Source organism: Aotus nancymaae, unplaced genomic scaffold (genome assembly GCF_030222135.1).
Source record: "Aotus nancymaae isolate 86718 unplaced genomic scaffold, 86718_ANA_hifiasm-v0.15.2.pri h1tg000007l, whole genome shotgun sequence".
Taxonomy (NCBI): domain Eukaryota; kingdom Metazoa; phylum Chordata; class Mammalia; order Primates; family Aotidae; genus Aotus; species Aotus nancymaae.
Window position 1 is genome coordinate 58,175,942 of NW_026988418.1, and position 13,803 is coordinate 58,189,744.

Consider the following 13,803-nt stretch of genomic DNA (forward strand, 5'->3'; position numbering starts at 1 on the left):
TTCTTCTCCAGCTCCAGCTCCAGTCCCTCCCTCCCTCAGTGTTCTCCTGAGAGCCCTCCCTCAATCCATCACTCGCATGCTTGTCTGTCTCTGCTTGGGGAGAACCTGACCTAAGATACTGCCTCAGAAGGGCCACAGTCTGCTGTCCCCACCCCTGCTCCGCACAGAGCACCTTGGCCCACAAATCATTTACACAATGTGTCCTTCACAAAAGAGCATTCCCTCAGAGCTCACAGCATGTGTGAGGAAAAACTAAATTACAACTTGTGTTTAATAATTCAGAATCTTCCACCCACACAGTCCAAGAGTGCAAAGTTCTGAAAATTGTGATCTGAAAGATAACAGCTACCTATAGCTTTTGCAATTAATTACGCTGGAGGAAAAGATTTTTCTATTAAGGGCACGACTGGTGACCTATTAATTTACTGAGAAAGAGCATTTAAAGGATTTATTTTTGTATGCATCATAAGTGAGCTTTAACGGCAAACATGGGATTACATTTTTCCAACTTTCGAAAAGGATTTTCCTCCCCTTTCCCTGGTAGTCTCTTCTACTTTTACCTTCGTTTTCTCTTCTGAATCCTACTCTGTGTCCTCAGTCTTCCCCATCTCAGGTAGAGGAGCAGCTTCTCATTCCTCTTCCCTGTGAATGGAGCTAACCAACTCCACGGATGTAGATGGGATTCTTTCTTTTCCTTTTCTAACATCTCCCACAAATTCTCCTTCTGTTTCCCACCTTTAAAGATCAACCATGTTCAGCTACCCTACTGGAGCCAATTTTGGTATCAATCAACTAGTCCCGGGGTCAGTAAACTACAGCCTGCAGGCCAAGGTTAGCCCACTACCTATTTTTACAAAGTTTCACTAAACCCAGCTATGCCCATTTGCTTACATTATTATCTACGGCTTCTTTCACACTGCAATGGCAGTGTTGAATAGTGGCCACAGAGGCTATCTGGCCCACAGAGCCAAAATGTTTCTTACCCAGGTCCTTTACAGAAAATATTTGCTGACCTGAACATTCCACTGGAAGTCCTGCAGGAGCCAGATGTCCACCTGGATGGTGGCGGTATCCAGGCCTCTGCTTCCAGACGCTAGTGTTACCCAGTCCCCCGCTCAGGGGCTCCCTGGATTCACTGCAGGCCACCGCCCTTGTTTGGAGCTTGCCCCTTCATACAGAATGGAAAGCTGCTTTCAGTTTCTTTCCCAGGGCCACACTTCCAGAAGTCTCCACAGAGAAACTTGTGACCCCTCTACAATTTGGCCTTTTCAAGGTGCAGATTTCTGCCAGCAGCCACGGCTCTGCTTGAGATGGGATGGGGCCGTAAGAAGAGTGCTGAGGGTCAAGGCATGCAGGAGGAAAGGGAAGCTCGTAAGGAATTAGGTTCTTCACGAGTTCTCTAAGAAAAGGCAGAGGTGGGTACAGTCCTGCTCAGTAACAGAGACCCCCGAGTGTATTTAATGTTCTTTCAAGCCTTAACAGTCAAAGAGTGAGAGAGGGACATCAACTGGTCACTGAATGGGATAAGCAGAAAAGGAGAAAGACTGATGGGTCCCACAACTCTTAGGCATCCTGTTGGCAATGCTAATATTTTCTGCAAAGAAAATATTTATGATTTCCTAAGAATTTTAACAAGAGCACCCTCTGGTCACTGGCTACTCCTCTGCTCTGTATGTCTTCATAGCATCAATTGCTGTGATATTACAGAGCACTTTATTTCTTCCATCTGTCCTCATCTAGGTTGCAAGCTCCATGAGGACATACTTTGGGCATTTTGTTCACACCTCTGTTCCTAGCATCTAGAGCAGCACTTGTATACCAAAGGAATTCAACAAATATCTGAATGAATAAATGAATGAAAGACACAAGAGAAGGAGCTAGACTCTGCCAGTGAGTTTCAAATCAGTCTGAAACCGTTCTGGAAGTGACCCACTAACTGTCTTGACAGCTCAGATTCAAATGTGTGGATGCATTTCCAAACCATCTAGCGGATAGATGCATCCACTCAACAAGTATTGATTAAACACTTAATGAGTACAAAGTACTGAGCCAGGCACTTAGGGGACAAATAGATAATCCTGTCCCTAACCCACATCTGTGTAACACAGTGCAGATGATATGAGAAGCATCTACAGAAGCAGTATGGTGAAGGGGAAAGGATGGAGTGAGGTACCTGGATCCAGCGCCGCTCCCTCGACAGTAATGATACAGAACAATTTGATCAGATCTCCCCGGATGACTGACGGTGTGTCCGAATGCACAGAAGCATTAAATACAGGACCTGGAAAAAAATGCCAGCCTCATTATTCTCTTTCACACTTTCATCAAATTCCATTATTTGTGCTCTAAGGGGCATCAAAATGAGGTTCCCTTTCTGGGAACTGGTCTAGAAACTCACAAAATAGGGGTTTCCAGGCTGCCTTTCTTCTATTCAGAGAGACATGGGCATTAGGCACCTCCCAGTGAGCTTCATCTTCAGATTACAACCAAAATGGAACTCTTCCTAAAGAGTTAACTTTTGCTCTGGCTTTTCTTTCATTTCTTTTCTGATGACCACAGTGACCTCATTTGAAAGCTACCCTCCACCCTGGAACAGCCTGGGCTGATCAACATCGTTCAATTCTATGCTTGGGTAGAGATCAGAGGAACAGCGACTGAAGCAAGAATGCTTTTGGTCTCAATGGAGTGAGTGGCTTCATTCACTGTGCTGGGTGGTAGGGAAAGGGACCCCGTTACCAAGAGGCTGAAATCCGGCAAGGAGACAGACATGCCAGTAATGATGCTTCTATAAGGTGTGGTGGGAGCACTCAAGGCACAGCTCCAGCCTGCCAGGGAAAATGGAGGCAGCTTGCACATACCTTTTTTTGAGATGGAATCTCACTCTGTCGCCCAGGCTGGAGTGCAGTAACGTGATCTCGGCTCACTGCAACCTCCACCTCCTGGGTTCAAGTGACTCTCCTGCCTTAGCCTCCTGAATGGTGAATCTTTGTATTTTTAGTAGAGACAGGGTTTGACCATGTTGGCCAGGCTGGTCTCGAACCCCTGACCTCAAGTCATCTGCCCACCTTGGCTTCCCAAAGTGCTGAGATTACAGGTGGATATACCTTTAAGAGATTACTCAGGTTGGGGAGGCTGTGTGTGTTGGGGGAGCAGGGAGTAAATGGAAACTTGGTACATTCTGCTCAAAAACTGGGAACCTAAAACTGCTCTAAAAAATAAAGTCCGTGCTGGGTGTAGTGACTCATGCCTGTAATCCCAGCTCTTTGAGAGGCCAAGGCAGATAGGTCGCTTGAGCTCAGGAGTTCAAGATTAGCCTGGGCAACATGGCAAAATCCCGTCTCTACAACAAATACAAAAATTAGCTAAGCACAGTGGTGCACACCTGTAGTCCCAGCTACTCAGGAGACTGAGGTAGGAGGAGGACTGTTTGAACTTGGGAAGTTGGGGCTACAGTGAGTCAACATCGTGCCACTGCACTTCAGCCTGGGCGATAGAGCAAAATCCAGTTTAAAAAAAAGAAAAAGTTTAAATTAAAATAAAGTCTGGTAAAAAACAAACAAAACAAAAAACGCTACCCAGACAGGATTTGTCTTACATGCCTCCCTGAGAACACTGTAGGCAGAATTATTATTTTTAACTCACTTACGAATTCCTCTTAGGTGAGAGCATTTCATAGCTTTCAGCCTAGCTAATCCTAAGAGTTCAATGTTTACTTTATCCCAATTCCTAAAGTCTAGGAACAGGCACACCTAAAAGAAGTTCACAGAACATCGATGCTATGGGACTCCCCTTGGGTTTCCTGGGAAGCAACGATTGAAGGCCCTAGGTGCTGACTGTAAAACTCATTAGAAGTTAAGAGTATAGGTATTACTACTTCTTGTTCAGATTGCCAGAAAAAAGTATCCCAAAGTACCTTTTTAAACTTGCAGAAGAAATGACAATGACAGAGAGAGTAAGATGATGAAAAGGCTATATTTTCACTTCGACATGACTAATAAGATGAATGCATCAGGTTGCTTTCCTAACCAAGTATATAAATAATTTGTGTTTTCCTGGGAGAAAGGTGAAGGATGGTTGTAGAATATTGAACCCTACAGGGGTTAGGCAGCTCTGGGTGGGAACTGCTACGAGTTCTGATTATTCAGGGAACAGCAGGGGCGAACGTAACTCTAAGGGGATAAACAACTGACTGAATGGCTGTTCCAGGAAACGGGGAAGGGATGAAAGCAAAGAAGACAAGGAAGCGTGACCTACTTCTGGACATCATCCCCTTCAATTAACTCAGCTCTCAGCCCTGGCTCCCTCAGGCCTCATAATCTGGACTTGCTCTGCCTGGAGCGGCAAGGTGGAGCAGGATTAAGCCAAACTGCCCTAAATCGGCGCTGTGTGGTGACCGGGGACACTTATAAGATGGACGGCCATCTGCGAGTGAGTACAGGTTAGCAGCAGCCATGGTGAGCAAGCTGGGGGGTCACATTTTTCTCAGATTAGAAATTTCATGGTAATAAACAAAACTACACTGAGGGGCTTTTCTAGTGTTCAGGCCCCTTCTAAGAGAACATAAAATGACAAACATTAAGAAATTCTCATGGATTTATGTTTCTATTTACTTTGAAGCAGCAAAGATGACTTACTTAATTCGAACAAATTTCAGTTTTTCTTTATATGTCCAAAAAAACCCAAATACCTTCTAAGTCATGTTAGAGTTCTCACTTCCCCTACTGAACGTGGGAATCAACAGAGCATTTGTGCTGTGGCTTCCAAGGCAGACAAGGACTGGGGAGAAGGCCTGCATTGTGGGGAGCTATTCACAGCAGTGGATTTCCTCCTAATGAAATCAGCAGCTCACTGTTAATATGGGTCATTATCCCAGGCTTAGAAATATTTTCATTATGGTCAATTTCTGTGGTAATGCTGTTTTTGTGAGGGGATTTGTCTGGTTAACTTCACAGATGACAGACTATGGTACAGAGACTTTAACTGAACAATCAGAGTCACTAGGGGTCCCCCAATTCCTAGTCTGCAGAGAGTATAGGAATTACTTAACTTTTAAATACAAACACTGACATATACCATGGTCCAACCTGGACCTCTAAAAAAGATGTTAGTGGCAGTTTTTTTAATGAAAGCAAAAATTGCAGACCATCTGCATGTCCATCAATAGGGTAATGGCTAAGCAAATTCTACTATGTAAAGTCGTTAAAGGTGGTATTGATATTTACCTAGAACTGGTTACAATATAGAAAGTGCTGATCTTATAACACTAAAGAAAGAAAAGCAGGTCCTAAAATTGTATATACAGGTTGATCTCAAAGTCATGAAGAAAACATACAAGAAAAAAATTTTAGGAAAATGAACAACATAAATTAACCGTCTCCGGTAGGATGATGAATGAGTCTCTTTTCCTTCTTTCTATGTTACTATATTTTCAAATTTTCTATATTAAGAAAAAAAGTATTATTCTTTTAAAAGGCCAAAGCTAACACTATCATATTTAAATACCATTTTCCCTCTTGACACTTCGAATCAGTAAAACCCAGCACTCAAGAGGGCCCCTTGGTTTTCAATACCAAAAGGCAGGTGCCCTGAACTCAGGGGACAGGAAGGTGAACACTGGAAGGACCTCTTCGTTGTGTATCTTAAGGTATGCCACTGCTTTTTAGGAAGCAAACGCCGTTCAGTCTGAAATCAATGGTTGCTGGTGGCTATTCAGGGCTATAGTATTGAGTGCTGAATTTGATGGCAGCTTCTCCTAATTAAAATGTGAACTGGCCATGACAACTCTGTGGATTAAATAAAATAAAAACCTTAGGCAATCTATTCAACCTGGAAGCTACAGTAGTTTTATCTGTTATGCTGAGATTTAAAGAATTCAGGAATAAATTCAATACCCATTCCTCATCCAGAAATAGATACACAAAAGACTTTGTGTCTCCCCTTTTCCACGTAAGAGTTTAAAAGAAAGATCAAATAACAAATGTAAAACAAGATGGAACAGATTCCTACAGACAGCAAAACAAATACGCAAATAAAGGACAAAAACCACATAATCAACTCATCTTAATAGACACTGAAAAAGCATCTGACCACATTCAATACCTTTCCATGACAAAAATACTCAACAAACTAGGAATGAAAAAAAAAAAAAAACCAACTAAGAATGAAAGGAAACACACTAGGAGTGGAAGGAAACTTCCTCAGTCTGATAAAGGGCATCTGTGAAAATCCTACAGTGAACATGATACTCAAAGGTGAACAAGACTGAACACTTTCTGCCTATGATCAGAAACAAGACAAGAATGTGCACTTGTGCCACTTCTATTCAACACTGTATGGGAGGTTCTGGCCAGGCAATTACTTGAGAAAAAGAAACAGAAGATATTCAACTTGGAAGGGAGAAGTAAAACTATTCAGTAGTTCTATTCACAGATGACATAATCTTGTATTTTACAAATTAGAACAAATCCCCAAAATTTAGAATTAGAATAAACAAGTTCAGCAAGGTCACAGAATACAAGATCAACATACAAAAGCCAGTTGTACTTCTATAAAACTGCAATGAATAAACAAGCGGAAAAGTAAATTAAGAAAGCAATTCTATTTACAACAGCATCAAAAAGAATAAAATATTTAGGATAAATTTAACCAAAAATCCAGAATTTGTATACTGAAAACTACAAAACACCAAGGAAAAAACTTAAATACCTAAATAAATGGAAAGATATTCCATGTTTATGAACTGAAAAATGATACTGTTTAACGGCAAAACTTTCCAAATTGATCTACAGATTAAACACAATCCCCAGATTGTGTTAAAAAAGTCCCAGATGCCTGGATTCTAGAAATTACCAGGTTGATCCTAAAAGTCACATGGATGTGCAAGGGATCCAAAATAGCCAAAACAATCTTGAAAAACAACAAAATTGGAAGTGTCCAACTTCTTAATTTCAAAACTAACTATAAGGCTACAGTAATCAAACAGCGTGGTACTGTTATAAGAACAGAAATCTAGATCACTGAAATAGAATTGACAGTCTAGAAATAAACCTTACACTTATGACTAAATGATTTTTGACAAGGGTGCCAAAACAAGTCAATGGGGGAAAGAATATACTTTTTAATAAATAGTGCTAGGACAACTGGCTATCTCCATGCAAAATAATAAAGTCGGACCCCTTCCTCTTACCACATACAAAATTAACTTAACATGAATCACAGCCTAAAATGTAAGAGCTAAAACTATAAAACTCTTGGAAGGAAACATGGGTGTAAATCCTCACAACCTTAGATTAGCCAATAATTTCTTAGACACAGCAAAAACACAAGCAACAAAAGGAAAAAAAAATACAGATAAACTGGACTTCATCACAATTCAAAAACTGATGTTTCGAGAGACATCACTAAAAAGTGAAAAGACAACCCACAGAATGGGAGAAGATATTTTCAAATAATAATGTTAATGGCAGCATTATTCATAAAAGCCAAAAAGTAAAAATAGTCTGAATGTCTATCAACAGATGAATGGATAAACAAACGGGGCATATCCATACAATGAAATACTATTCAGTCATAAAAAGGAATTAAGTACTGATGCCTGCTACAACATGAATGGACCTTGAAAACATTATGCTAAGTGAAAAGAAGCAAGTCACAAAGGTCCACATATAATATGATTCAATTCATATGAAATACTCAGAGAGGCAACTCTATAGAGACAAAGTGAATTAGTGATTGCCGGGGCAGGGGCATGGGGGTATGGGAATGATTACTAATGAGAGTGGAATTTCTTTTTGAGGTGATTAAAATTTTCTGAAATTAGCTAGTGGTGACGGTTGCACAACTTTGTTAATATACTAGAAACCACTAAATTGTATACTTTATATGGTGAATTTTATAGTATATGAGTTATATCTCAATAAAGCTGCTATTAAAAACAAACAGATACACAATAAAGGAGGCCTATGCTTTCTCTGCTCTTTCCAAATCTAAGTGCTTAAATCAATATTTACCCTTTAATAATTTAAAGGTCAAGAGACGTTAGAAGATGATTTCACTATATACCATAAAAGGTTATAACAATACAAAATAATAGAAAACAAACTTTATTAGTCTAGTTTACCTTTAATATAAATGCTAATCATCTAATTCAACAAATATCTAGCATTCATTATATGAATTTAATTGATACCTGAATTTTTACAGATGAGTATCAATTTATACATTCACAAATTTCTAGCTAAAACCCAGGAACCCAGGGCAGAGTTAGTGAAAACATTTAGTCTTAAACTCACAAATGATAATCCTTCGCATTGATAGTCTAAATAAGATTGGGGCTTAAATACTTTTAAATCATCTTCCTACTGAAGCACACACATACACAGACAGGACGTTAAAAGTCACTTGACACCTTGGGAGGCTCAATTCCCTCCTCTCTTTCTTTATACTCCACCATGTTCCCTAAAGAATCTGGAGTAGCTGAGCTTCAGTTCATTTTCTTAAAATGAAGGCAGAAATGAAAACATATATTTGTCCAAAAACTTGTACATGAATGTTCATAGCAGCATTATTTATAATAGTCGAGAACTGGAAACACCCAAATGTCCACTGGCTGATGAATGGATAAACAAAATGTGGCATATCTATACAACGGAGTCTTATTTAGTTATAAAAATGAACAAAGCACTGATACATGCTACAGTATAGATGACCCTCGAAAACATTTTGCTCCAAAAACGAAGCCAGATACAAAGGCCACATATTACATTCCATTTATGTGAAATGTCCATAACAGGCACTACAGAGACAGAAAGTAGATAATGGTTGCTGCAGAATGGGAGGAGGGGAATGGAGTATGATTGGAGGGCATTGGCTAAGGGGTTCAGGTTTCTTTTGGGGTAATGAAAATGTTCTAAAACTGGTTGTGGTAATGAGCACACAACTTTGTGAATATATGAAAAGCCACTGAATTATGCACTTTAAACAGGTAAATTGTATGGCATGTGAACTGTATCTTAACAAAGCTGTTTTAAAAATGAGTGCATCTGATCAAAACCCTAGGGTCTCTTCTAGCTCCATCTATGATTCAACAGGGCTCCCTGCTCACCTGAGGTTTGGAAGTCTATCTCAATAGGATTGGAGAGACTGGTTGCTGCTTCTCGCCAAAGGCTGCCCCTGACAGGAGACCAAGCTGTCACCACACAGCGGTACAGCCCTGCGTCTGAGACCTGAGTCTGGTACATTCGATAGCGGAACTCATCCTCCTGCACTTTTTCTAAAACAACGCCATCCACCCGTGATGCATCTGTCCAATTCTCCAGCTTCACCACAGAATCCTGGTCCAGAGAGATGATGTACTTCGTTTCATTGGGACTGGAGAGGTCGCCGACAGGCTTCTCAGCGGTGATGAGAACAGAGTAACGTGGTGACTTAATGTTCTTGGAAGATACCTTGCAAGTCATCTCAAATGTATTTCCTGCAGCAAAGAAAGGCTTTGGCTGCCTCGCCTTCACTACAAGCACAGAATCTGGAATGAAGGACCAGAAGGATGTGATTTCCAACAAGATCAGTTAAAATAAAAATGCTACAACACTCACTGGGGTAGGTGGAGGTGTGGAGAGGAGGGGAAGGGAGGGACAGAGGAGGGGAGGGGAGGGACAGTGGGGGGCGGGAAGGATGGGGAGGGATAACACCGGGAGAAATGCCTGACGTGCGGTGGGGGGGAATGGAGACAGCGAACCACCATGGCATGTATGTGCCTATGCAACAATCCTGCAGGATGCAGGATGTGCACATGTGCCCCAGAGCCCAAAGTACAATAAAAAAAAAATTTTTCACTGTAAAAAAATAAATAAAAATTCTACTAAAGGCAAAATAACCAGGAAATAGAAACTTATTTGCAAATTGCCACACAAAAGCACCTATGAAAATCTGGCAACTTGGAAAGAGAATCACGTGTATCTATAAGCAGGCTGAAACCATCCCATTGGAAGTAATAGTCTGAAATGAATCAGTGAGTGTCAGCAGAGAGGAAATTATGGTGAGAACTGGTTTTCAGGATTTTTAAGTTCTTGAGAAGTTTCACCAGGAAGAATCTGGGAACCTGCTACTGGTGCCCCACAGGATGCAAGGCAGAGGGCACTGCCAGCAAGGTGGGAAAGACATGGTTGAACACAACACTGTAACACCCAAGCCAGGCTCCTGGCCATACCATTTGCCTCTCCTCCCCAGGGGTCTGCTAAGTGCAGGGAAAGTGCCCCTAGCTAAGCCAGCCTGCAGGGAGGAATACAGCAAGGGAGAAATGAGATCTCTCTGTTTAATCATATGATAGTGAAATTACAGAACAGATTTATTGCTAAAATGACTGCAGTGTATGTATTTGCAGATCTAATAATTTCCACTTGGTTTACACTTTAATTTCAAAAATGTTGTTTTAACATTTTGAGAAGTGTCTATGGCTACACTAACTTTAGGATTAAGTGGATTACTCCCTGCATCTCTGTCAAAACAACAATGCCTACGCATGTACACACCGGAATTCATCTATCATAGCAGCACAATGTCGGGCACTCGGAAGGTGCTTAAATATCTGTTGAGTGGATGAATAAATGAATTAGATACATTGCTTTTATCCTTTAATATGATGATTAATCCTATAATCCATCCAGTTACAAGATGAGATTTTTACATTAGATTTTTTGGAACACTTGTTCCACCAAACCGATTAGCAGAACATATGTATTAGGAACTCTCTCCAGAACCACTGACTGCTCAGCTTCTACTGAGCCACCACATTCTTTCTTGATTTTCCTGTGAGTTCGGTCACTCATTCATCAATTTAAACATGTATTTACTGCCAGCCTTCCATACTCCAGCTACTGGAAATATAATGGTGAATAAATAAATAAAAAATCCGTCCCTTTTGGTGCTAGTGAAGGAAAACAAATAAAATAAACAAGTAAAATAGATGGTATGGTTGGTTAGATGGTGATACATGTTTAAGAGACAATAGGCAGGCAAGGAAGAGAAAAATCGTGGATTTGTATATGGGAAGGGAGGTGTGTGTGTCACAATTGTAAATAGAGTGATCAGGGGACATCCTCACTGAGAAGGCAACATTTTAAAAACAGCCTGAGCTGGGTGTGTGGGCTCACACATGTAATCTCAGCGATTAGAGAGGCCGAGATGAGGGGATTGCTTGAGGCCAGGAGTTTGAGATCAACCTGGGTAACACAGCAGGACCCCGTGTCTCTAAAAATAAAATTAAACAATTAGCCAGCCACAGAGCATGTGCCTATAGTCCCAGCTATTTGGGAGGCTTGAGACCAGGAATTTGAGGCAACAATGAGTTATGATGGTGCCACTGCACTCCAGCCTGGGTGAGAGAGCCTGGGTGAGGGAGTGAGACTGTGATTCTAAAAAAATTAAATTTAAAACGAATAAAAAGGACCTGAAGGAGGTGAGGGAGCAAGTCCTATCCAGCTCAGGAAGAGCATTCTAGGCTGATGGAACAGCAGGCAGAAAGCTACAAGCCAGGAGCACATCTGGTGTATGTGAGGAGCCTGGAAGTGCAGAGTGGCCGGATGGAGTGGGTGCTGGGGAGGGTGCTAGGTGAGGTCAGAAGGTAATAGGACCAATTGGTACAGAACATCTAAGGCCACTGAGAGGACTGGGTTTTGCTCTGAGTGAGATGGGGAGGCTCTGAAGGTTCAGAGCTGGGGAATTTCATGACCTGACTTATATTTAACAGGATTGTTCCAGCTGCTGTGTGCTAGGGCAGAGCAAGGAGATGAGCTGGGAGGCCAGGGATGTAATCCAGGCAAGGGTGGTGCAGTAAACGGCAGAGTGTGAGAAGCAGCCAGATTCTAAGTCAATTTTAAGAATGAGGAGTCAAAGATGAAGGTATGAGCTGAGCCACTAGAATAATGGTGCTGGAGAAGGCTGGGAGAAGATTGCTGGCAGATGTGATGGGAAGCATCCTTTTGAACAGAAGTTTGAGATGCCCATTAGTCAAGCAGTGTCAAGGTGGCAACGTAACATTAAGTCTGGAGTTCTGGAAAAAGGTCCTGGGTAGACATGTAAATCTGGGAGTCACTGTTGTCTAAATGGTATTTAAATTCATGAGATTAGAAGTCATCACCAAGACGATGAGGTTAAATGGAAAAGAAGTCCAAGTCCAAGGACTATGTCAAAAGACTACGTCCTGAGGTAGTCTAATGTCCAGGGTCCAAAAAATGAAGAGAGTCAGCAAAGGAGGCTGAGAAATGGCTAATAAAGAAAGCCCTGAGAAGATTGTGTCCCACAAGCCAAGGGAAAAACCATAGTATTCCCAGGAGGAGGAGATCACCTGTGCTAAATTCTGCTAGGTCAAATGAAATAATGGACAATAGGATTTTCCAATACGTTGATTACTGGCCATCTTACCACAAGCAGCAGAGGGAAAAGCCTGATTAGAGTAGGTACCAGAGAGAATGGCAGGAGAAAAATCAGAGACACGGAGTATATATACATCAAATATTGTTGTTATAAAAGGAAAAAGGAATAAGTAGACAAGTGGTTGTGGGAAACAGAAAGATGGATGAAGAAGCAAGATCAAGATTAGTTTAGCATAAAAAAAGAGGGGGCCTGGCATGGTGGCTCATGCCTGTAATTCCAGCACTTTGGGAGGCCAAGGCAGGAGGATCATTTGAGGCCAGGAGTTCAGGACTAACCTGGGCAACACAGTGAGACCCTGTCTCTACAAAAAAAAAAAAAAAATTAGCCAGGCCTGATGGTAGAGGCCTGTAGAGCCTCTAGAAGACTGAAGCTGCAGTAAGCCATATCATGCCACTGTATGCCAGCCTGGGTAACAGAGAAAGACCCTGTCTCAAAAAAAAAAAAAAAAATTCACTGTATGTGGTGGTAAGCACCTGTAGTCCCAGCTGCTTGGGAGGCTGAGGTGGGAGGATCACTTGAGCCCAGGAGATCGAGGCTGCAGTGAGCTACAATCACACCACTGAACTCCAGCCTGGGCAACAGAGTGAGACCCTATCTCTAAAAACAAAACTAAAACTAAAACTAAAAATACAACCCCATTCCCCATCCTCCCCCGCCCCCCGCAAAATAAAAACCCAAGGAAACCTGGATCTAACAGCACATTGATAGGCTAATGGGAACGATCCAGAAGGGAGAGAATTACTGAAGATGTAAGAGAGCAGCCATGGCCTAAGTAGTGAGAGGGGCTGGCCTCTGCCAGGATGTACACTGGGTGGCCTAGGCTCAGCCCTGGGGCAGTGTGAATGAGAAGTCTCCTGATTGTTTCTACTTTTAGGAGAGTAGGAAGCAGGACCAACAGCTGAGAGAGAAGCAGTGGGAGGAGGTTTGCAGAGACAGAAGGTGGTATGCAGTAATCACTTAGGAGAGTGGGGAAATCACCAGACTAAGGAGACGCAGAATAATTCCCAGGCGGTGCCGAGAGCCCACTTGTCACAAGTGACCACTACTTTAAAGGGAGCCCAGTCAACACATTTGAATGATTCTCTCCAACCACATTAGCTCTGTGGGCACAGGTAGGGAGGCTGCAGAAATCTGCCTGTGAACTGGGTTGTGGTTTGGCCAGAGTCTAAGGCAAACAGAGAGGGGCAAGGAAGCTAGGGGGGTATGCAATGGTGTGATTACAGCTGACTGGGAATTTAGGCTATTTAACAGTAAGTGACCATATACCTTACCCCTACCTCCCAGCCTTAGCTCTGAGGATGAAAAAAGGTGCTATCATAATTACACCAGGTGTCCACTGGATACAAATGGGCACCCTAGTGAGAGAGACAG

At 42.0% G+C, this 13,803-nt stretch overlaps 1 protein-coding gene across 1 annotated transcript in view; it reads right to left on the reverse strand.

The window, feature by feature from the left end:
- Positions 1 to 13,803, reverse strand: part of PTGFRN (prostaglandin F2 receptor inhibitor) — a 78,632-nt gene that overhangs the window by 7,354 nt on the left and 57,475 nt on the right. The window contains exons 6-7 of the mRNA XM_012458866.2: positions 9,104 to 9,523; positions 2,174 to 2,281 (exon numbers count right to left, since the gene is read on the reverse strand). Coding sequence (XP_012314289.2) covers positions 2,174 to 2,281; positions 9,104 to 9,523 — 528 coding nt within the window. The remainder of the gene's footprint in view (positions 1 to 2,173; positions 2,282 to 9,103; positions 9,524 to 13,803) is intronic.